Source organism: Aythya ferina (genome assembly GCF_964211825.1).
Source record: "Aythya ferina genome assembly, chromosome: 6".
NCBI classification, from domain to species: Eukaryota; Metazoa; Chordata; class Aves; order Anseriformes; family Anatidae; genus Aythya; species Aythya ferina.
Genome location: NC_140303.1, coordinates 10425962 through 10449039, shown reverse-complemented (window position 1 = coordinate 10449039; position 23078 = coordinate 10425962). Strand labels below are relative to the sequence as shown.

At 37.4% G+C, this 23078-nt stretch overlaps 1 protein-coding gene across 8 annotated transcripts in view; it reads right to left on the bottom strand.

Annotated features, from left to right (window-relative positions):
- The window catches only part of SPAG16 (sperm associated antigen 16), a 394440-nt gene that overhangs the window by 296251 nt on the left and 75111 nt on the right, over positions 1–23078 (bottom strand). For all 8 annotated transcript variants that reach the window (XM_084524434.1, XM_084524432.1, XM_084524435.1 and 5 more), the window contains one exon: positions 22867–22997. In XM_084524434.1, coding sequence (XP_084380560.1) covers positions 22867–22997 — 131 coding nt within the window. The remainder of the gene's footprint in view (positions 1–22866; positions 22998–23078) is intronic.

The window sequence follows — 23078 nt, the reverse complement described above, 5'->3', positions numbered from 1 at the left end:
GCTGCTCCACTTGTGTCTGGGATGGGGAAGCCCTGGCATGGTGAGAGCTCTACAAGATGTTTCCTACCACATCTCTTTACTGTACCTCATTTTTAGTATGTATTTTTCTTGCCTGGTTCATTGCTACCAGAAGACTGTTAAACAGCTAATAACTTGAGGAAAGAGGTAGCTTTGTTTTTTTTTTTTGTTTTTTTTTTTTTTCTCCTGTTCAAACCATAATCAAGTAGTTCAAATTCCCTAAAGGCAGACAAAAATAATTACGTTTAGCAGCTGGAAAAAAATATGAATATAATTGAATTCAATTTTATTAAACAAAATACTAATGGTATAGATACTAAATTTACCTATATTACAGCTTAATAACATGCACCAAAACTATCAAATGCTTCTTTTTAAGTTTCAGCATATATTGTTCCTGTTGTTTTCACTTTATTGTATTAAATTTTGAAGATATAACATAATGAGCAAGTATGGAAAGAAAAACACCCCACTTTCATAAGTAAATGCACATAAAATCCAGAACTGATCTACTTAAACGATTAAGAGATATAAAATGCAAGCTTCAGAAAATTATAGTTACAGCCCTTGAAATGTGTGTAAATTAGGTTTTTTGAAGATGCAAGAAATGACACTGAACATGCAGAGTTTCTCATTCCTTGTTTGCACATTTGTAGCTGAACTCATGAAAGGTTTGAAGAAGTCATCCAAAATACAACCACATACACTGCGGGTTTCGAGTCTGTGACTTTTCCTAGTTCTTGATCCTAGATATAAAGATACTAAAGAGAATCATACAGAAATTTTCCAACTCTGAGTATTAAATTTCTTTGAGGTATGACTGACTTGACTGGTATAGCAACACCATTTTAATGTACCACAAGAAACAGAAAATACCTGACTTTAAAAAAAAAAAAAATATATATATATATATATATATATATCTCTAAAAAAGCCAAATGACCTATGTAATGGGCAAAAAAGAATTATTTAAGGTAGATCACCATTATTTGATGAATTTACTAGTAAATTGTTTCATTTCTTTTACTTTCAAGTTCTCCATCTGAAAGAAACCTTGTAGAAACTCCAGCACTTGAAAAACCCTGATATAGTTATTGAAAGACCTCAGGATGAATATGGTACATGTGAAGAAATAAGCATTTTCAGGAGCAAAGGAATTCACAAAGCCCTGTCCTCTACAATATCCATTTCATCATTGACTGAAAACTAACTCCACTGCCTTCCAACTTTTCTGGTGTTCATAAAAATCTCTAAATCACAAGGATTCTCTAGCATTAGATACATGTGGGATCACAGAGCAATCTCGCCCAATTTTTGCTCTTTACATGATCTCTTCTTTCTCCCTAATCTCAATTTTATGTGGCCACTGATTCCTCAAATAAGTGCAGTGACAGATAAAGACATATTCTCACACATATCAAATCATTTCATAAATCTCATTTTCTCCAGGAAATCGAACTAGTAAGTATGAATTCTGTCAACAGAAATATATTACTCATCATACACAAGTTTATTTCACCTTCCCTCACAATTTCTTTCCTCCTCTGCTTGCTTACCCTTACAAACTCTTGCTAAGAAGAGAAATGAAGCCCCAGTTCAATTTCAAATAACGTCTTGTGACGACAGCCCATTGATCCCATCTGACCAAACAGATTTTGCCATACGGGTGTGCTGCTGTATTAGCAGAAAGGATGCAGGACTCAGTTCTCCACTGAAGAGTAGTGTTACACCAGGCAGGATGGGAGAGGCTTGCCCACATTCCCAGTGTTTTGTACAGCACTCTCAGAGACTTACTCTGGTTACTTCTGGGCAGTTGTAGATTGTGTCATTTCTACCCTCTTGTGCCTTTGAGCCTCCTCCCTGTGCAGAGGACTAGGGAACAGCACTCGCCACATCTCTTTTTGGAGCAGCAGATGGCTTCAGTGACTACTTCACCCTCCTATGCAAGCCTGGAAAGCTCCCTTGGACCTGGCACTTCCCAGTCCCTAGGTATCCATTATTGCTACATTCTCATCCCAAAACTGTCTGCCCTACATCCAGTTCAGTATTAAGGTATTACATTGCTGTCAGTGGTCAAGTTATAGACAATAACTAACTGAACGTAAGGTTACGCTGCTGAGTGGTGGAAGATCTTCTAATCAAGCTCCATTTCCCATGAATAAAAGAAACACGGGAGCCCAGACCTTCAGAGCTGTGAATTAAGTCAGGACTGGGACTTGATTTTAATGCAATTACTTGTTAATTTAATATGCCTGAATCATTATTGCTCTGGGGCTTTTGCCTGTAACTCTTAATTCTTCTCATTTTATTCAGCGTGTAGTATACAAAACTATACTATGCTAATGGAGAAGTTGCAATTATTTATTTTGTGTATTTCCTGCTGACTGGGGTTATTGCAGCATGCAAGAAATGTCAGCGTGTCAGAATAAAATACTGATAATAGCACAGCATATAATAAGAGACTGCAGTTCCATCATTTGTCATTGAATTTTTGCCTTTTGGGTAAGCAGAAAGGCATTAAGTTGTTATGTGAAAGCATGGCACTACTCAAAGCCCATCCTCATTTTCAGCATGAATTAGATGATTTTTCCAATAGTGAAGTATTCCAGACTCCATTTAATTTACTTAACTATGAAATGCAGGCAGTCAAGTTCTGCCTGTATAAGGTAGCAACAGCTTTTTAAATGCCTATCATGAACATGTATGGAGGTTTATAGGAGATGAAGAATTGACTTTTCTGTAAAAAAAATAAAATACATTGTATTATTTTGTACTACTGGGTTATTTAAATATCAGTAATATAAAGAATAATGAAATGAAAGGTCATGCTGCCAAGTGTTACAGGACCTTTGTCCAAGTGCTATTTAGGCTGAGCCTTTCAATGAAAAGAAGACAAAAAAACAGTAATTAGAGTTAAAAGTGAAATATAAAGTTTTCAGGTATTCATTAGTTAACATATGACAATTGATCATAGGACTTTTTATTCAAGCCAAATGAAACCTGAGACAGCAATGCTTGAGATGGTCATAGGGAAAAAGAATATTTAAAACTCAAAGTAATCGAGAGAACCAAAAAAAAAAAAAAAGCCAGAAGTCATCAAAACATGAAAGCCTTCTTTCTATAGTGGAAAACAGACTTGAACTTCAAACACAATAGAGAGCCTTTTGCCAAAATCAACAGAATTGCTGGCAGAAATCCTGACTGGTTCTAAAATCAAAGTCACAATTAAAAGAATAGATCTTAAAAGCAAACAGGAATTTTAAAAAGGGTTTCCCAGGTTCCCGATTGTTTTCCACAGCATCTTTCTTCTATTGGTTGTGGGCTTTTTTGTTTTCTTATGCTAGAGGAAAGGATTCTCTCTACCAGTCACAAAAAATGAGACTTGAAACAACAACAACAACAAAGCAAAAAACAAAGCAGTTTCATAAAACTTCAATTTAATTATTAGAATCACCAACACTAGGATGGTGCAACTTCAGCTCACTGCAAATAAACTCTGGTATTTAAAGACCTGATCGATTTTAAATAGAACAAGTGATTTAGGACTGCATGTTCCCTATTCATTCTACTTAGTGACAGAACAAACTATTTTTCTTCTTAAAGCTAGTGACCCCATTTCAAAACTAACAGGCATCTTTCAGCTGCAAGAACAAGTCTCCAAATATGTGACTTCAGAACAGTTTCATTTTTAAAGATACTAAATCAGAACTCTCACAGTATTAAGTATCATAACGTCTCTATCAAACACTCTTCCCCTCCAAACACTCCTGTTATCATGGCAGGATACCCACAGTAAATTTGCATAAATCTTCAGAAAGCAAAACCTGAAGTCTATATAGCCTCATCTGTCTTATTAACAGATGCTTTATCACCCGAATTCTGTAAGCTTTTCCATTTTCGCAGGATAAGAAGCTGAGATTTCTCAGCTCCTCTGCCTTTTGTACCATTTAATTCACAGAGGTTCCTAAATGCCTCTAACATCCCATTTTTATAATGAAAGAGCTTTCATTTGTCGTCCAATCACCTACCACTAACACTATTCTATACTTACTGCGTTTGAAAGTAATAAAACACTCTGGGGGGCTTGTAACAGCACGGAATGAGAACTGGATTAATGCTGATGCCTCTTGACCCAGAAAAAGTACTCACTGATTGAACCTTTCACCTCAGGCAAAATCTGTCTGTCAGTCCACTCAGCCCATGAGCAAATTGCTTGGCAAGCAGCAGGTACCTAAACCCTACAAAAGGTTGGGAAACACGCAAATTTTTCGAAAGCAAATTAACATTTTCAATCAAGCTTAAAACTGAATTCATTATTTTAAAATCCTTCCCACCACTGATGGTACAGATGGGTCCTGTAAAACCTAATTCAACACAAAAAGTCAATTCTCAATCTGGTGATAAAACCATAGTTCTAAATTAAAAGAGTATGAAGCTTACTGATAGCACCTGAGAAAGAGCCTCATAACACTTCATTTCAGCAGACATAGCGGAGCTCAAAGGTCTATCTTTTATCTAGAAAAGATGGCTTTCCAACTGATAAGCATCCATCTATATGTGCTCCAAAGTATCTAAAAGAGAAATTTTCAAAGGCAAAAAGGACAACAAAGAGTTGCTCACAGTCCAAAATTAATGCGGAGGTGCTCAAAAGGCCCACAAACCTCCCTCTGTTCTTAGCAGTTATACTTGTGACAGCCATATTCATCTGTGATCCTTGTTCTTCTCTGCAGAAGTGTAATGCCTGGCCTGACCTCACCAAGAGAGGGGAAACAAGTAGTCACAAAGGGTATGTAAATGAAACAATTCCATTTTCTTTGTTTCATTCCCCAAGATCTCCCCAGACGGCAGGTGGGGCAGCAGAAAGAGGTACGTTGAGGTTTCAAGCGATGGAAAACTCATCATCCGGTGGAAAGGGAAAGTGAAAAGTCAGGTTTTCCCCAACCTTCACATAATTTCTACAAGAAAGATGATTCCCAAAGAATCTGTAAACAGGCCAAAACCCACATGACCCACAACAAAAGTTAAAAAAAAAAAAACACAAAACCCACACATACCCAAAAACCACCTACCTAAAATACATCTGAAAATATAAAAAATATTATAAGCATACAGCATCGATAAACCAATAATGTAAAAGAACTTTAAGGTAGATACATATTTTTTCCCCAAGCTGATGAAGCTCCTTTCCATTGTCTTTCTGAAGTGTAACTTCACTCTTGAAAAAGGATCCTCATTAATGAATGTGGCACTGAGCACTGAAAATAACACATCAACACATGGGGAAGAATAAATGTCAACTTTTTTCCTACATGTTTCTTAAAAGCATTAGGTAGATTGGCATTTCCGTCAGGCTCCAGTCTATATTAGACTAAATTGCATAAAACCTGAGTCAGGAAAAAAATAAATAAATAAATAAAAACAGCCTTTGCAACTGCCATACAGGAAAATTCAACTAAAAAGTTAAAAACGAATCACAAAAATGAAGCAGAGGACCAGAAGAACTGATATAGAAGTCTTGGACAATAAACAGCAAAGAATACACACTCTGAAAGATGGTGTAAGACATGCTTTTAGGGACTGCTCTTTGTATGTCAGCAGAGATGACATTACACCGCACTACTTTTTTTTTTTTTTCCGAAGATGACAGTGATACCCAATTGGAAGTGACAACGGTACAGATGCAGGTGTGATTACAGTAATGTGGATGAATTTACAGGTCACATCAACAACTCAGTCTATTTAAAAGTAAATTAGGGAACAAATTTACAGCCTGCTTAGTTTGTGACCAACAAAAAAAAAAAAAAGTGATTTGTGCTATGGTTGGAAGTGGTCATCTTCCTGCAAAGGGGACAACTGTTCCTCTTAGGCTTTGCTTGGAGATACTTCCCTCCCATTCCATTATTTTTAGATATTAATGTTATCTAAGAATTCTTCAGCTTACATGTTTTATAAAATGAGTATAAATGGGTGTTTTATCTTTACTGTGCCTCTTGTGAATTTCTGTCCTTCTTCCTTCAACAGATAATGTTTAATCTAGTAAACTTTGGCATAATTTAAAACAGTGCTAGTCTCAAAAGCCCTGCAGATCTCTAGCATTTGAAATGTTATTCTTCTGGGAACCCATTAATCTTCACAAAAAGGTCTCAAAGGGCTGTATTAATTAGCAGATCCAAGTAATCTACAGAAACTAAAATACCGCCAAACCGCTCCACACATACTGCCAGCTCATTAAAATACCAAAAACCTCAATTTAACATTAAATAATTCCCGCAAGACTTTCAAAATAGCTTACACAAGTACTATATTTAAAATTTGTTTTAAATGCTAGGGAAATTTACTATGATTTATGAACACAATTATACATAATAAGCCTTTTAGAGCTAAGGTTCTAACATGAGCTGTAACTGCTGCTATACAATAACATGCTTCATTGGTATGTCCTTTCAACACGGATTCTGTGCTTCCCCTCCCCTCCCCTGCTTTTTTACAGAGCATTTTCTTCAACCCGTCCAAAGAAAAGGACTGAAACAGGAACAGCAGAACTATAGACCAAAGAAAAAAAAGTTTTTCTTCTGAACTTGAATTTTAGTAGCTACCAGAGCTACCTTATCTTCATCTCACTGTATTTTTACTTCTCACCGAAAGTTAAGATATATGGTAGGTAGCTATACTCAGGAAAAAAAATAAATATATATATATATTATTTTATATTTTATTTTATATGTATATATGTATATATATATGTATATATGTGTATATATATAATAAATAAAAAATGCAACTTTTCCTGATTGATCCAATCGCCAAAAAAATTGTAAAATGATGACAGATCAGGTCCAGGTCTAGACTAGACCTTACACAATGATCAGACACAGACTAGACCTTACACTAAGATAAATGTGAAGTAGTTTTTTTTTAACATTAAAACCGTGTTGACGATGATGAACATGGCTTAGAAATGGTTTTGAAATACTTAGCACCTAGTGTTTAATTCAGATGGCTCTTCACAACTCTCATCACAAGAACGCACTCAGAAAATGTCAATGACTACCCAGGTTGCCTACCCCAAGGACGACTGTGCACGACCCGGTTTCACCTGTGTCTCAAGTTCCTAAATGCAAGGTCACACAACTCCTTCACCATTACTATGTGCAAGCATTAGAACTAAGCCACTTTTCTTTACAATCTCTTAAAGACAAAACATGTCATGAAGAGAAAAAAAACACTTAACCTTGTCTGTCCCCACCAATTCTTGCTTTCAAGTCTCCTAGTTCTTGAGCTCAGTCTTGATTTTATTCTCTTAGATCATATTAACAATACCTCTTGGTCTTCATTTGAATACAAGGTCTTCGGATAGAGCCTTGGGATAAATACCCACTTAAACTTGTAGAATGGAATTAATAATATCAGCAATAGTGCAGGCTGTCTCCAAGTGCACCACCACGTACACCATGCCTTGCACTAATACGATACGGAACAGTTCACATACCTGAAACATACACCTCAGTATTTTGCTTTACACTATAACAATATGCAACACAAAATGGGGTTGAATGGCCTCACAACAGTGTACAGCGAGTTAAAAGAGCCTGTCCAGAAGCCATCGAACATTCATTTTCTGAGGCAAACCAGGTTCTACACGTTTAACTGCTTGCCAGTCCACCAGGATAGGGTTAAAAACAACCTATTCCTTGGATGTTTTTTTTTTCCTGACTACTCAGAAACCCAGGGAAGTTATTTTTGGATAAACAGCTCTCACAGATCTCAGTGGCCATCAATCTTTCTTCATTTACTGTTGTCTTGTTTGTCCTTTCCCTGCCACTATCTGTCTTGTGATAGGGAAGCAATCTGCTTAAACACTGTTCAAACCACAGAAAAAGTTTCCTGGCCTCCCTGACTCCCCCTGAAGCCAGCTAGTAACACTGCACTCAATGCTGTACTTAGAAATAATTAAAGATAAAGGATGCTGCATAAATTAGTTTGAAACTATACAAAGCTCCACCAGAAATAATTCCGGTCGGGTGAATCAACTGCTATTTACTTTCTGGCTGATGGCACCTCTGCTTTTTGAGGATTTTCCTACAGCTTGCGATTGCTGATGTATCTAACAGCTATCTAAATATGCATATATTTTACTGAAGATGACATTTTTATAAGGAGAGCATTAACGTAACAGTGGTTGGGAGAACACTGGTGTTTGGCACCTACTGATTCCTGTAAAATTTCACCAACAGTCTTAAAGATGCCTTAAAAGCTGATTTACAGCTCTTTAGACAGCAGAATTATGAGGCTTGGTTTCCTGGTACTCTCACCCCATAGCTCTGAAACAAATACAAACCACAACGTGTGCAAGAGTGTATGAACAAGGAGGTACCACTTCATGGTATCAGAGCCACAGCGACCTTCAGACACCACAGGAGCTGCTCCTATGACCTCACATGGCCTTGAGGTTTGCTTTGCTTAGCAAGAGCCCAGCGACAAAGAACCTCTCCCCAATACCAGGTAAAAGAGGTAAAAGTGTTCTGCTGAGATAATTAACACAGCAAACCACAATGCATGCAGCAGCATACCAAGAACAAGGCACCCCTTAACAGCAATTTAATGATACCAATACCCAGCAAAGACCCAAAAAACACGAAAACAACAAAAGCAACGCACAGCCCCCAAAGCCCTGTTCTAAAAGCACCAAGAACAAAGGGGAAAAAGTCCTCTCAGTAACAAAAGCACAGTTACTAACCCAAAGTAAGTATGAGAAAATAATCAGCACACATTCTGAAGAATACAATTTATCAAATAAAAGATAAAATACTCTGACTTTTTTTGGTCGGTTGTTTTCCAGGCTAGCCCCAGGGCCCTGGGTTAGAGCCATCGTGGCCAGCCCCAGCCGCATGGAGCAGGTGGAGCTTTCATACCCCATCCAAGGGAAGGGGTTAGCTAATGAGTTAATTAACCTGGATTGAAAAGGGGCAGCAAAGCTTTGAAAAGTAAACTATGTCAACACAAATACCTCCTCTGAATGCTCACTCCAGAAGAATTGGCTTGCTCAGGCAGTGTGGAATGAACAAAACATGACACCCACTACAGTTTGTTTGTCTCTGTTGTTCGTCTCTGTTTCAGGAAACTTGTTTGAACTGTGTGGGTGGGCAGCTTCCCAGCTGGTGTCACTGTTTGGAGAGAAATCCCCTGTAGCTGCGTGTTGGGAAAAAATGAGAGGCTGACCAAAGCCAGGCCAGGTGAGATGGGCTTTGCTGGTCACACTGCTAGTGAGGTCTTAGAATAGGGTTTGCACGGAGCACTCTCTCCCCTTCAGTTCTTACATGTGGGATATGGAATAACTTGTCACGCACTCCAAGATATTTTTCTTTGTTTTATGGTTCTCAAAGCTGTGCCATTTCAGAGAATATTAGAATATTTTAAAAGGATATTTTTAAATATCAGCTAAGACCACATCCAAGATTTCCTTTCGCGTGAGAGAGCACAAGCTTGCTTTTTTTTCCCAATACAAAAAATTAGTGGAAAATATTAAAAGCAACCCGTTTCTAAATTTCATTTTAAAATCCAAACAAAAAAGCAGGCCAAAAAACCTGTCTTCAGCCACGCACACAACTTGGAGCTATACATTCTAATAAAGCAAACTTGCTTTGCTCTAGACAGATAAATTTATTTTTAAGGGAAATACAAGCAACAAGTTTCACCACTCCAGAAGTTCAGTCTGGAAATTGCCCCAACACCTGCACAAACTGGTTTCCAGTGTTGTAGTCTATCAGTTTTCGTGATTACGATCGCTCACAACTGAACAGGGATGATCACAGTCTTGTTGACATTTTTATTGTTTAAATGTTAATGTCTATGTCCCACGAACTGGAAACTGAAATCTTTTTGAGTAAAAGTTAGAGTTGCGAGTCTAATTTGCTGTGAAACAACAAAAGAAAAAATCTGGCAACTACTCTTCAAACACTTAGTATCAATTAGTATAAAATGAAAATCAGGATGTTAGCTCAGTAGACACTGATGACTGCAACATCTTACCCTGAATTTAATGATGTAGTTTAAGAATGAACTAAACGCTCTACACATTTTCTAATTTTATCAGCATCTACAAGGGGGATCAGATTTTCAGAATATGCCGAGCATCCCAAAGGCAACCTGGTCATTTTGTTCAAGCCTCTACACAGGAATTTTTCTCTTCTGAAATACAGCTACTTATTTATATACTTTAATAGGAGGTGCTGAAAACTGTGTCTGAATCAGACTTCGAGCACAAGAAATACAATGTTTGTCCCTGGAGATGATCACGGCCCCTCAAAAATTTCAGCACTAGTAAAAACACTCAAATAAGATTATCACTGCCATAGGTCTGCTCCATTTCAGAGTTTCCAAATCCTTAGCTAGCAATCCCTTACAGAAACTGGCGTAGGTAAGGAACGCACAAATCATGTGATCTGGTCATGATAGTCTAAAAGATTACCTAGCTTTATGCTAGTCCTAACTAATTCTAACAGCAGCAAATAAAGCCCATTCAGTAAGTGAATCCAGATATAACAACGCTGTCATGCGTCTTTCACTTGCTTCTGAGTAGCAGAGCACACTGTCATACTTAAGAGCCTGGAAAAACAAAATAAAAGCACCCATTACAGACAGTGCATAGCCTCTTAAATTTACAGCATCTCCTTAAAAACAAATTTCAAAATGTGTCACTGAATTTCTGGCAGAAATATATACTCCAAGCTCTGTTGCCTAAGTGAAAAAATATGTAAATTCTCAGCCTAAAATGTCATGATAGAAATTGGGATTTGGTACAGAAGTGACAACCTACTGAAAAAGGTGGTTTTGTTTTCTTTTGAAGCCAAACTTTGGTAAAGCACTCCAAATGAAAAAAAAAAAAAAATATATATATATATGTGTGTGTATATATATATAGATATATAGATATAGATATAGATATAGATATATCAGTATCACTTTATCCTCTGACCAATTATATTTATAATACAATGCTGGAAATTCTCCAGAGAGATGGTTTCGAATTATTATCAATGGAAATCAGGAACAAGCAAGGAATCCTGTTGAGAACAGGCCAACAGGTGACGTGAATATTTCTAAGTCTGTTTTGGCATCTCAAACCATAAACCCACGGGAATTGACTCCCCTTCCACAGCACTTGAACATGTCTTTCAACATTTTTAAGCTTCACCTTTCAAACTGAGTTCAATTCTTTTTCTGTTAATCTTATCAACAATTGCACAAGCTCAAAACGTGTCAATACTGGTATTTTCAGACCTTAAAGAAAATGTTGCTATTATATTAGAATAAAAAGAAAAGCACCACCTAGGAGTCACAAAGTATATGAAACTAAATATATATATAGCAAGCACAGTCAACATACATGTCTTCATATAAAATAAAGAGAAAACGTGAAAATACACAGGCATACCTGCAACTGGGTCAGTAGTGGAAGTGTGGAATAACTCCTATAATCTGATTTATAAAAAATTAACACGTCAGCATTTAGCAATCATAACAAACATTTTCGCAACAGGATATGTTAAATAACATTACACAAGTTGAGCTCTGGCATAAAAAGATAACTGGACCAAGAGTGCAGAGGACAAGGCAGTGATGCTATAAGGTTGGAGGTGTTTTTTCTGGGCAGTTTACAGCCTGAAACTGCACAGGACTGCAGTCCTACCTCATCTTTTAGGCAGGAACACCTGGTAAAGCGTACAGACAAGGTAATCCCTCATGATTTTAAGTACAGAGCTTTGTCTGCTCTGGTCTTCACAAGAAGTCTACAAAACTGGCTAAGACCATGCATGCTTTTTCTTCTGCCCTGCACTGGGCAAAACCCCAGAATTGCATGACTATGGAGAATAATCCCAACAATTTTATACTAGTTTACAGATTATTCTATGACACAAAGTCATGTGAATGTCCTGAGGGAACACTGCATAACATTCTTAGAATGACTCCATTAGTTCAGTACTTTTACAGGTATTTCTCCTTATTGCTTTTTGCTACTGATGAATTTTCATTCAACAACTCAGCACGTTTGTCCACACTCTAGTAATTCTGGCTTTTGGCAAGCTACATATTTACTCAAACTCGCAAGTAAATATACTGTTTTTCTTTTACATTCCTTATATTTCCCCTGCCTTTCATCAGAGATGCTTGCAGCTACTATAATTGAAGTACTATGTTCATTTTAATAATAGAAAACCTCCTTTAATAATACTTACTTTCCAAAATAATGGAAAAAAACAGCTGAGCATTTATTTATTTATTTTAATCTTTAGTTAGTAACATCCCACATGACAAAACCGCTAGATGACAAATGGAGGGGAGATTTAGATTAGATGTGACGTGAGGAAGAAATTCTTCACTCGGAGCACAAAGCACACATGGGAATTAGGGCTGAAGATGCACTTTGCTTCTGTTCTTTTCCATAAAGAATAGAATGAAATTACCTAAAAACCAGTGTTAAAAATAAACCCAGGGCACAGGATGGGAGGTGCAGGGCAGTCCCTGTGGCCGAGGGGCAGCCTTTCTCTGGCAACCCAAATGGCCCCAGGGGAGCCAGCCCTAGAAAAGGGGCCCTCAGAGAGACCTGGGATTACTGCGGCGTGTCTTTGTGCTCTGCCATCCGAGAGCACCAACAGCATCGCAGGAGTGCCCAGCGAGTCCCCTACTCGTTGCTCAGGCTCCACCGCAAGCATTAGCTTGGAGCCACCAAACACTATGGACATCCCACAGGCTTGCCTGCAAGATGTCCCGGCAATAAACAGCTCTTGCTGATTCTCAGGGGTTGCATGAGTGCTTCTTTTTTAGGGGAAATGAATTGAAGTTGCACCAGGGGAGGTTTAGGTTGGATATCAGGAAGAACTTCTTTACCGAAAGGGTTGTTAGGCATTGGAATGGGTTGCCCAGGGAAGTGGTTGAGTCACCATCCCTGGATTTCTTTAAAAGGCATTTAGATGTAGAGCTTGGTGATATGGTTTAGTGGAGGATTTGGTAGTGTTAGGTCAGAGGTTGGACTGGGTGATCTTGGAGGACTCTTCCAACCTAGGTGATTTTGTGATTTTCCCAAGCCAAAGTGATTAGGAGAGATGAGCTATGGAAACAAACTGCCATTTTTACATGTAGTTATGTGTTAGTGTTTATCTGTAAATCATTGCAGCCATAAATATCTAAAATCTCTAGTGATTCTACACTCAAATAATAAAACGAATGCTGGATGATTTCAGTTTCAATTACCTCAACCAATAGAAAAGGAACAATTAGTAGAGTAGGATTTGAACACACGCACAGCATCTTTTCATAGGTCCCACCAAGAACAAGGAAAGATCAGAAGCATTACTAGATCCATTTACAAATTATAGAAGATGCATCAAAGAAAGCGAGAAGTGCTTTATGGCATTAATTACAATACATTAAACGTTTTAGCAAACAGAATTCCTTACTTAAACAGCATGTGCAACCTCATGCTATTTTGGAGCAGCACCTGATTTTTGTATATTTTGCATTATTCTTTGAAGCACTGCATTTGTGTAAGTCACTTCCATTTAGAATACATGAATTTTAATTTGGCATTGTATTTTCATTGTGTTCCTCATCCTTCTTCTCTATCACGCTGTATTATGCATTGGACACGCTCTGGTTCTCAGAAACACCATTCAGCGAGGCTCCTTCCTTTCCCAGAAAACCAACTGTATACAAAAACTATTTGTATTTATGAATATCTGAGTCAGAAACAAAGTCCTGACATGATTACCTAAAATTATATGAAAAAATACTTTTTCCAAATATACACATGACCTTCTTTATATGTAGAAATGTATTGCCAAATACTAGAAAACTACAAAATTAAAATCTGGAATCAAAACAAGGGTTCTTTGATAAACACTCCCTTCCACATTTCTTGGCAAAGAATAGCTCTGAATAGATGCTAAAAATATCATAGAAATCAAAATAGATTTTCAAAACTTACAAGAAAAGTTAGTATTGTACATTAAATGAGGATCTTTTTGAACATAGCTGTTATAATTGTATCAGTCACTGAAGTGTCAAGACAGGTATTATTCACCTTTTGGAAATCCTGGAGTGTAAATTTTTCTATTCTAAATTTTCTGTTCTATCACTTTTTAGAAACAAACAAACAAAAATAAATAAATAAATAAATAAAAAACCACAGATTTCCCCAGTGTGAATTCTCTCATTCAGATTCTTTTTCAAACACATAAAAATATTTCATTTCAATGAAATCCTAACATCTTGTTTACACATCATAGAAGAAATTTTAATATTTACTTTCAAAATAACTTTCCTTAGAAGTTAGCACTTCATCCCATATGACAAATGCTAAAGAATTCCTTTTTTTTTTTTTTTTTGATTTTATATACGTTTGTTCAAAATAAGGATATTTCAGTGAAATCTTAAGTTATGAGCATATTTGTTGTTCAAAATATTTGGCTCACCGTAGGCTGGCTGTTTCTTGAAGTTAAACACTTACCTGAAAATTATTGACCCAATCTATTCAACCCCATTCTTGTCCACAAACTACTAATAAATAAGGGAATAAAAACACAATAAACCAAATTTAGAATTGCTGACACTTACGAGGCATGATACCTTCCAGTCTATGGAGAATATGCAAGAGCCTCAATAAAGTTAAGACTCCCCTTTTACCATCATGTTTTTATAAACAAGTACTTCCATGATTTTCTGCAAACTCTGCCTCAAAAACTATGAAGGTAAGTAGTAAAAAAATATACTATGTACTTTCCCTCTGTTGACCTTCTCTGAAAGTTTCCTATTTTCCGATAAAGATGCTTGTTTGCTAACAAAATTACCGAGCTGCCCGGCTCATTTCATGTGCACGCCATAAAGAACACAATGCGACTTCAAATTATTGCTGTTACGGTTTCAAGCTGCCCATTAAAGTGATGGCCAAGGCCTTCCCGCAGGAGCGATCACTTGTGGCCAAAGTTGCAGGCGAAGCTAATGAGAAACAAAGAGACTTCTTGAAACTAGGAGAGCCAAAAAACTCACAGAGAGGAACAGGAAGGAACATTACCCAGGTGAATGGGGGAAGAGGCAAAAAAGGGGAACATTTACTTCCCTCCTTGTCTAACTGTGCTAGGTCAAAAGAGCTACAGATGAGGCTGAAGGTTCATCGCCAGGAGCCGGGCATCCATACCAGCGCCACGCCAAGCCCTTATCCAAATGTGATCCGTGCTGTGCTCCCTGATTATTCACAGAGAGCTCGCTTGCTCTCCTTATTAAACCGCATTACAGGGAGCTAAACTACATTTGACATTTTCCTACGAGTACTTCTTCCACATAAGCTGCACTAAAGCTGTTACAGAGACATTGTACGATAATGAACAGACTGAAGTCCAGGAAATAATCTCTCTGTTGTGATGGGGGCCTAAACGCAGAAAAAAAATTAAGAACTTAATTTCTATAAAAAACAGCGATACCCTGAAATAGAAACTTAGAGCACTGAACTGTGACTCAGAAGACACGAATTTAATTTCAGGCCCTTCCACTTATGTAATCTTGCAGGAATTATTGCACAGGAGGATAATAGCGCCTCGCAGGAAGGCCGGGGAGATAAGCGTGCGCGTGAGGTCCCAGCGAGCAGGATGGTCAGAGCCACATGAGCACAGGCACAGATATGCCTGCTCTGTCTTTACTGCGTGTTAGATCTAAATTAAATCTGTGCTGCCCACCGCAGCCTGGCACTCGGCACTCCCTGACTCAGCTTCTGGCTCCTCGTACGGGTGCTGGCTGCTGAGACTGCAGGCACCCAGGCTGCTGAGAGCCCTGGCACCCAGGCTGATCCATCTGACCATGGATCAGGGGGCACCCAGGCTTCTGGGGAAGGGCCCCATGGCCAGCCTGTGTGCCTCGCACCAGTCCCACCTGCTTCTGTGAGGACAGAGCCTATTCTTCCCAACACACGGTAGGCAGGAGTGCTGCTAGCTGTACCCACCACACTTGGTGGCTTCAGGGTGTTATGTCATTTGTTCTTCGGCAGGAGGACAAAACCTCCATTTACCTGCAATGGAAACACACATTTGTATTTCCTCGTCAACTTCATGGACACTTCCCCTTGTTGAAGTGCAGGAGGTTCCTGCCAGCCTTCTCCAGCCTGATCAGGTCCCTGTGGACAGCAGCACAGCCCTCTGGAGCCATCCACCCTGCCCAGTTTTGTGCTGTCTGGAACATGCTGAGGGTGCCCTCTGCCCACCATCCAGACCATTAACAAGGATTTGACCCAGATCAGAGCCAGTATTGCCCCCTGGGGCACGCCACTAGTTACTGGCCTCCACCTTGACTTCGTGCTGCTCATCACCAACCTCTGCATGCAACTGCTCAGGCTGTTTGCAACCCATATCACGTTCTATAAATACAAGCCATACCTAGGTAGCAGGGGACTGAGTAATTCTGCATGCAGGTGAGACTCACTTTGTTCATACGTAAAAAAAAAAAAATGTTTTATATATAAACTGAAGAAATAATTAGGGCCTTGGCTTTTGGAGAACAATAACAGAAAACGGATACCTGCAGTTCTAATATAAAAGCAATTCCTTGCTTAAGTCTTTGAAAAGTTCAACATTATAAATTATTTACATACAAAATTACATGGGCATAGATTTGTTTTAATGGCATGTCTAAGGCCTTGAAAGGAAAGGCCTTCTCTCCTAAAGAGATTTTTAGACAAGTGCTCATTTGTCTCAACCAAATTATGGAAATATTTTGAACACACTAACATGAAAGATCACATGCTGGGATGGTTAGTCCCAGAAAAACGTACATACCTCAGGATTCCAGAGTGGTTTGGTAAAAAGGAAAAAAATCCGTTCTGGAGCTAAACTCAGACGAAGCTTTGAAATCCATACTTAAAAAAAAAAAAAAAAAAAGACATACTCACTTTTAAAATTCATGGGATTTGAGTATGAAGCATGTGTTGGAAGAGTAAGATATGAAACAAACCAAACAAGAAAAAAAAGGTAGCTTCTGAATCACTGAAGTGGGAAGGCAGGGAGTGGAAGAAATGCCCCATGGTCATCATGCAGCAAAGCTTCAAAGCCTGCTGTGCTGGAGCTAAACATCTGCAGTAGCTACATCATATGTCACATTCCTCTAAAATCAGGAATCATTTCCATAGGAAAATTAAGCAGCAGCTAATATTGCTAATGCAAATCTCCAATTCACAGTGTCTACTCATGCAAGAGATCAGCACATGATGGTACAATTAATAAAAACAGTTTTACTGTTAATGGAAAAATGTAATTTAATAAAATCCTTTTCTCATGCTTTAGGGAAACAAGTAGAGGATTTAAATAATAAATAAATAAGGAGTCTTCTACCTACCTAAATTTCTCCTCTTTGACAGGAAACTCCACCCTATGAAATTTGAACTTCTAATCCTTTTTTTTCTAGCTTGTGTTACATGAAAACAATATGATTCGTATGACTGATCACCTCTTGGTAGATGGGCCCTATTTTGCCTGGCATCATGCAGACATGGAACAAAATGACATTACTTCACCCTCTGTAAGACAACAGAGATGGAAACAAATGGGCGGAGCACAGGAAAAAAAGGAGACATTTGTCAGTATGACAGGCAGCAGTCTCAGCAAACTGTCAAGCTAACCACTGTCAGAAGCGTATAGGCACAACGATAAAGAAGAGTATCAAGGAGCGATGGGGAAGTCATCTTGAAATGTTAAGATTGAGCTCCCTCCAAATGGGAGGGGCAGCAGAAATAAAACTATCAAGTTGTTTGCTAATGAACTGATCTGTACTACTTCTGTTACTGTGTTTAAGCACAACAAACCTTAATGGCTTGCTTCTCCCACATATATCTTTATGGCAACAGAAGTCTGGGAATGAAATGGAAAATCGAGAAGTATCCCAACAAAAGAACAGAACTCAGAGGTATGCCTGAAAGAAACTTAATGCAGAACACAGACAAAGTTTCACTGAAACAACAAAATGCATGGTTCTGTATACTATTGCAAAATTATTTCTTCAGTTTCAAACTGGCAGAGGTAATGCAGACCAGCACCGTCACATTTTACAGCAAATGTAAGACTATAAGGTATTTCAAAAGCAAGTTCCTCCTGTTAACACACACTTTCTGCAAAGATAATTCCTCCGTATGCATGTGTATGCACATCTGTGTGTATCAGTACCCATGCAGTTGTACATAAACGAGGAGAAAAAGGGAAAGGGTGCAGGGTTTCACAATGTTTGTTGTCCTACCTCCTTAGCTTCACACACAGCACCACAAAGCTAAGTTTACTTTCAATTTGGGAATAAGTCTCATATAATCACCTACACATTTTATACTGCAAGGCAATTTGCATGGTTCCCAAGGAGATAAGTTTTAAAAATCTTCTCTGGAATCCACTGATAAAAAAACGGGGAAAACTAGCAATAATAAGATATAATGATGAATTAGTCTACATAGAAAACTTATCTTTTACTGAGCCCATCAGGAAAGCCTAGATAATCACTAAACATTTTGTATTGCTTTTCTTTATTCTTATCTCCAGCTTCATATTTTTACTGTGACTAGGCAGGATGTTTTCGATTTTCTATCTTTTCTTTTACAAAATATCAAACAAGGATAAAGGATTTGGGAACATAAAGTTAGACGTAAACAAGAATAATATAAATACATTTTCTGTTTGTGCAAATATACTTACTAAGCAAAGCACACATTTTGAATAGGCCATATACTTTTTGAGTTCTATCCACAACCAAGAGTCATTTTTGAGACAATTGCTATACCTGATAAACCTCAAATAAGCTTTGAATGGAGAACTGTGACCGCTGTGTGTCATGTGTGGGAGGGAAGGAAGAGGAGGAGACATCTTAAAAATATAACAAAAAAGGAAAAAGATGATGGAGCCCTTGCTTGCATTCTGCTGGAATTAAGGGGCATTAAAAAAGGTTACAAGTAATCTGCCAACAACCAGTATTTTCACAACACTAATTTCTTGAGCTAAGATTTAAGCAAGAGAACAAGAGAAAAAAGGCTATTTTCTAACTATAAAAAAAAAATTATATGCTAAAAACAGTATTGCACTAAACTCTCAGGCCATTACTGCAAGTTTTTTCAGCTGCACTTCAGATGAGCATCTCTCCAAAATAATGTATGAAATTTTCCTATTTTCCAACAATTTCCTATCCCTAAAAATGCCCCGAATAAAGATTGCACTGGCATCTTTCTTTTCCTGAGTGAACACAATATAAACTATGACAGATGTAGTACTGCATATAGTGAGGCAGAAGTACCTTCCTTGGAAAGCCATACAAACCCCTTGGGGTTACATGAAAGATGCAGACAGCAGGTAAGGAGAAAATGGACAGTAAGCGAGTAAGATGGGGAAGATCATTTATGCATTATAGATCTTACAGTGCTCCTTGTAGGCAGAGTAAGATTTACTGGGATATTTACAAGGACACTGGAGAAATGTGAGCTTAATGCAGGAGAAGAGTACCTATGTGAAGATTTGAGAAGTGGGAAACACATTCAGTTTGGCAGAAAGCAAACACGGTTTCCCAGGGGATTTCTTTTTCCTACACAAATACAAGTTTCACTGAATACTGATGAAGGTCTGCAGAACTAATCTACATCAGCTGGAAGGCATGCAAGAAGTCTGCATTTCTATTTGCTGGTGCTACAGAAATGTAAAGGATCCTAGTAACACATATACAAAACAGATTCTGCTCCATCCTTATTAGATATTAACTTTGGTGAAAAAAAATCAAAAAAATAAATCTTGTCTCCTCCTAAGTTGACAAGATATTTCCTGTCTATACCATAAACTACGAAAGCAATACTCATCTTGTGGCTACTGATTTCTACCTTCTGTCTTTAAAATCAAATAGACAGTCATAATTACTTTGAATGCATTTAGTGGAAGTTCAGCATTTCTTTAAATGGACCATTTTCATTTAATTCCCTATACAGAGAATTTAATCTAAGTTATTTTTCTCTGAAAAATCTCGATTTATGCATTTAATAACCTCTTGGACTTCTGAGGAAAGTCAGCTTCAGGACTGAACAGCTGCTCTGTCAAACTAAAAATGATAACCCAAGCTGTGTGCATTAGCTGTATGCCTCGAGATTGGATTCTATAGCATCTAATAAGGTATGAGCTCCATTTGAAGCTGTTCCCAAAAACACAGCATTCACATCTTCTCTCCCCTCTTTGAATTCTCAGCTATCTGTGGCCAGTGGTGTACTAAAAGCGTCCTTTTCTTCAACAGAGAAATTTGTTTTCTTGAAACACACAGGAATCTAGTACTCGGAGTCTTTTATTTCTATGTCAAATTGTTTGAAATTGGGGAAGGTGTTAAAAAATACTCCAGAGGGGAGACTGTCAAAAATGACCTACCTTGAACAAACCAGGCTACAATATAGCCTTTAGCATTAGCAAGAGAAGAAAAAAATCTTGTTTCCAGTCACTTTAGAAGATAGATTTTAAGTAGTGGTATACAGACAGGGAAAGCTTTTTAATTAAAATGTCTAGAAATAGCAAATGTTCTTTTTGAGAGTTAAACATATAGACACTGTGATCCAACATGATCATAAAGAGATTTTTAAGCAAATGAAACATTCAATTATAGTCCCTGTTTTGTAGTGTTTACATTTGTGCAAGACCACTTTAATATTCCTTTTTTTCTTTGCATGCATTTATATTTTTACATTTTTTAAATCAGCATTTCAATTTATTTTAGAGTTCTATCCCAGGCTCTCACTTTCTTTAAGGCATTATCTTCCCATGAAAGTCAACATCATTTTGTTAGTTTATGAAATTAAATACGCATACCCACTGTGTCTGTTTTTTTTTGCCCCGTTTTTTTCCTCTCCCATTTAGTTGCTGTTTCTTGAAGCAAGTTTTGAAAGAGTTTCCAAATAAGTTTAAAGACATCCACTTTATTTGTAACTATTAAATTACTTTCTCAAGTGGTATTATATCCTTAAGGTGTGATACCCATTTATTAACTGTAGAAAGCACTCAGAATTTCCTCTACACGTGACCATCTCTTCTAGCAATTACTAGAAGCACTGGATATAGATGCTTTCAGTAAATTATAAGAATATCTCTCAAAGAAGATAGGGAACAGAAAGAATATTCTTACGTGAACACATACATGTATTATGCTTACCTGTTGTTCAAGTACATGGTAACCGCAAAGTGTACCTAGAGGTGTCCTTTCTTAACTAGCATACAGGTTATCACTTTATGCAATTACATATTATCTATTTAAATACTCACAAATAATTTGCAACAACATTTAAAGTTTGCAGCACAAACCTGGCTTTCTACTGCAGGTAAAAACAAACTCTTAACAGACATTTGCATTAAAATTACATTATACTTGTCTATCATTAGCGTAAGTCATATAATAAAATAACCTGTAAAGATTTTATTTTGATCATTATTCTACCTGATTCACTGAAAATCTTGCAAAGTGTGCAAGTGTTTTCCTTCTGAAAACTGAATCTTCCCCCTTACCATTCCCTACACCATTCTTATACCTACTGTTCTTCTGATGAGCTCAATAACCCACCAACATTTTGGGTAAAATTGCTACAGCCTCCTCACAGTGGCAATGCACTTCTTTCCTGATTGGCCCAACGTAACTATACAAGAGAAAATTATTCAAAATATTACTTCAAGAGTATAGGTTAGGAATTAACCAGATGGGAAACCAGAATCAAGTATGTGAGAGACTAAGCAGAAGCCTACCAGCAAAACTGAAAACAGTACAGTGAATACAAAATATGGGCTGTCAACTAAAAAAAAAAAAATCTGTGAATGGATTATATTTATCAAATGTGTAAAGATGGTTTCCGCTTTCACAGACAAGATTTACCTTACATCCACCAACCCAAAAAACATTTTCTATTTTGTGTCACTGCTTTACTTGGCCCTGATTTTCAGTACTGTTTAAATGATGCAACACTCAATTTCTTGACAACGCTCATTTTTTGACAAGTCAGTCAATTGTCAAAGTTTTAGCCTGCATGAAATTGAATTGCCCAAGCTTTTATACCTTTTAAACATAACTACGTTCAAGTATGTTTCTTAGATGCAAAAAGATACTAAGCTATTGAAGGTAAATGTAAGAATACAGTTTTTCTTCAGGGAGATACCTTCAGAATTAATCTACTTGCAGTCAGTGTGCAATAAGAACAGTATCGTGCTACATGAAACTTACCTGAATAGCAAAAGTAATGAATGATTTTGTTTTGAAAAAAATCTAAAATCTATTAATACCTAGAGACAATTAGTAAGAAATATCTGATCTTTCATACCAGTACTTTTTTTTCCCCCAAGATTTTTATGTTTATTCTTCCTCAGCCTGCAGCTAGCAAGCCCTGAAATGTCATTGCTTACAGGCTATTGCACACTCAAGCTAATCTAAATTTAAACTCTTCTGATTTTTGACCCAAGGGAATAAACTGCAATCAAATACAAATTGCAAAAATATTCAGCATTATAATTCAGCATTCTGGAGCCAGAGTTTATAGACATCCCTGGTTCCCATTTTTATATTTGCTAGCCAAATCCCACCCTTCATACATACAAGATGAATCTCAATCTGTAAACAGTTCTGCCCAGGTGTTTTACTGCATTTGTGCTCCCACTATATTTCACGATCATTTCTTCTGCTTTCATATTCCTCAGAAAATATCCCCTGACAGGGGCCACTAGTTTTTTGGAAAATCTACTTAAAGCAAAAGCTTATGAATAGCCTGCTCAAAAATAAGAGTCAACGTGCATATAACAATAAAATTAATGTACTGTTAATGGCTCCTACCAGCTCACTGCTAAGTCGTGCACTTTTAGAGTGTTGCCCAGTTTATACTCTCCAGTCTTCAGGGGTTGAGTACATTCTTTAGCACGAGCAAGGAGTAGGTTTGCGTGACTATCTACAGGAAACTCTGAATCCTGAAGAAAAAATAAAATTATTAATTATCAGAAAAGTTACACAAGTTGAAGCAATGTACTACTTATTATGTTACTATTTTA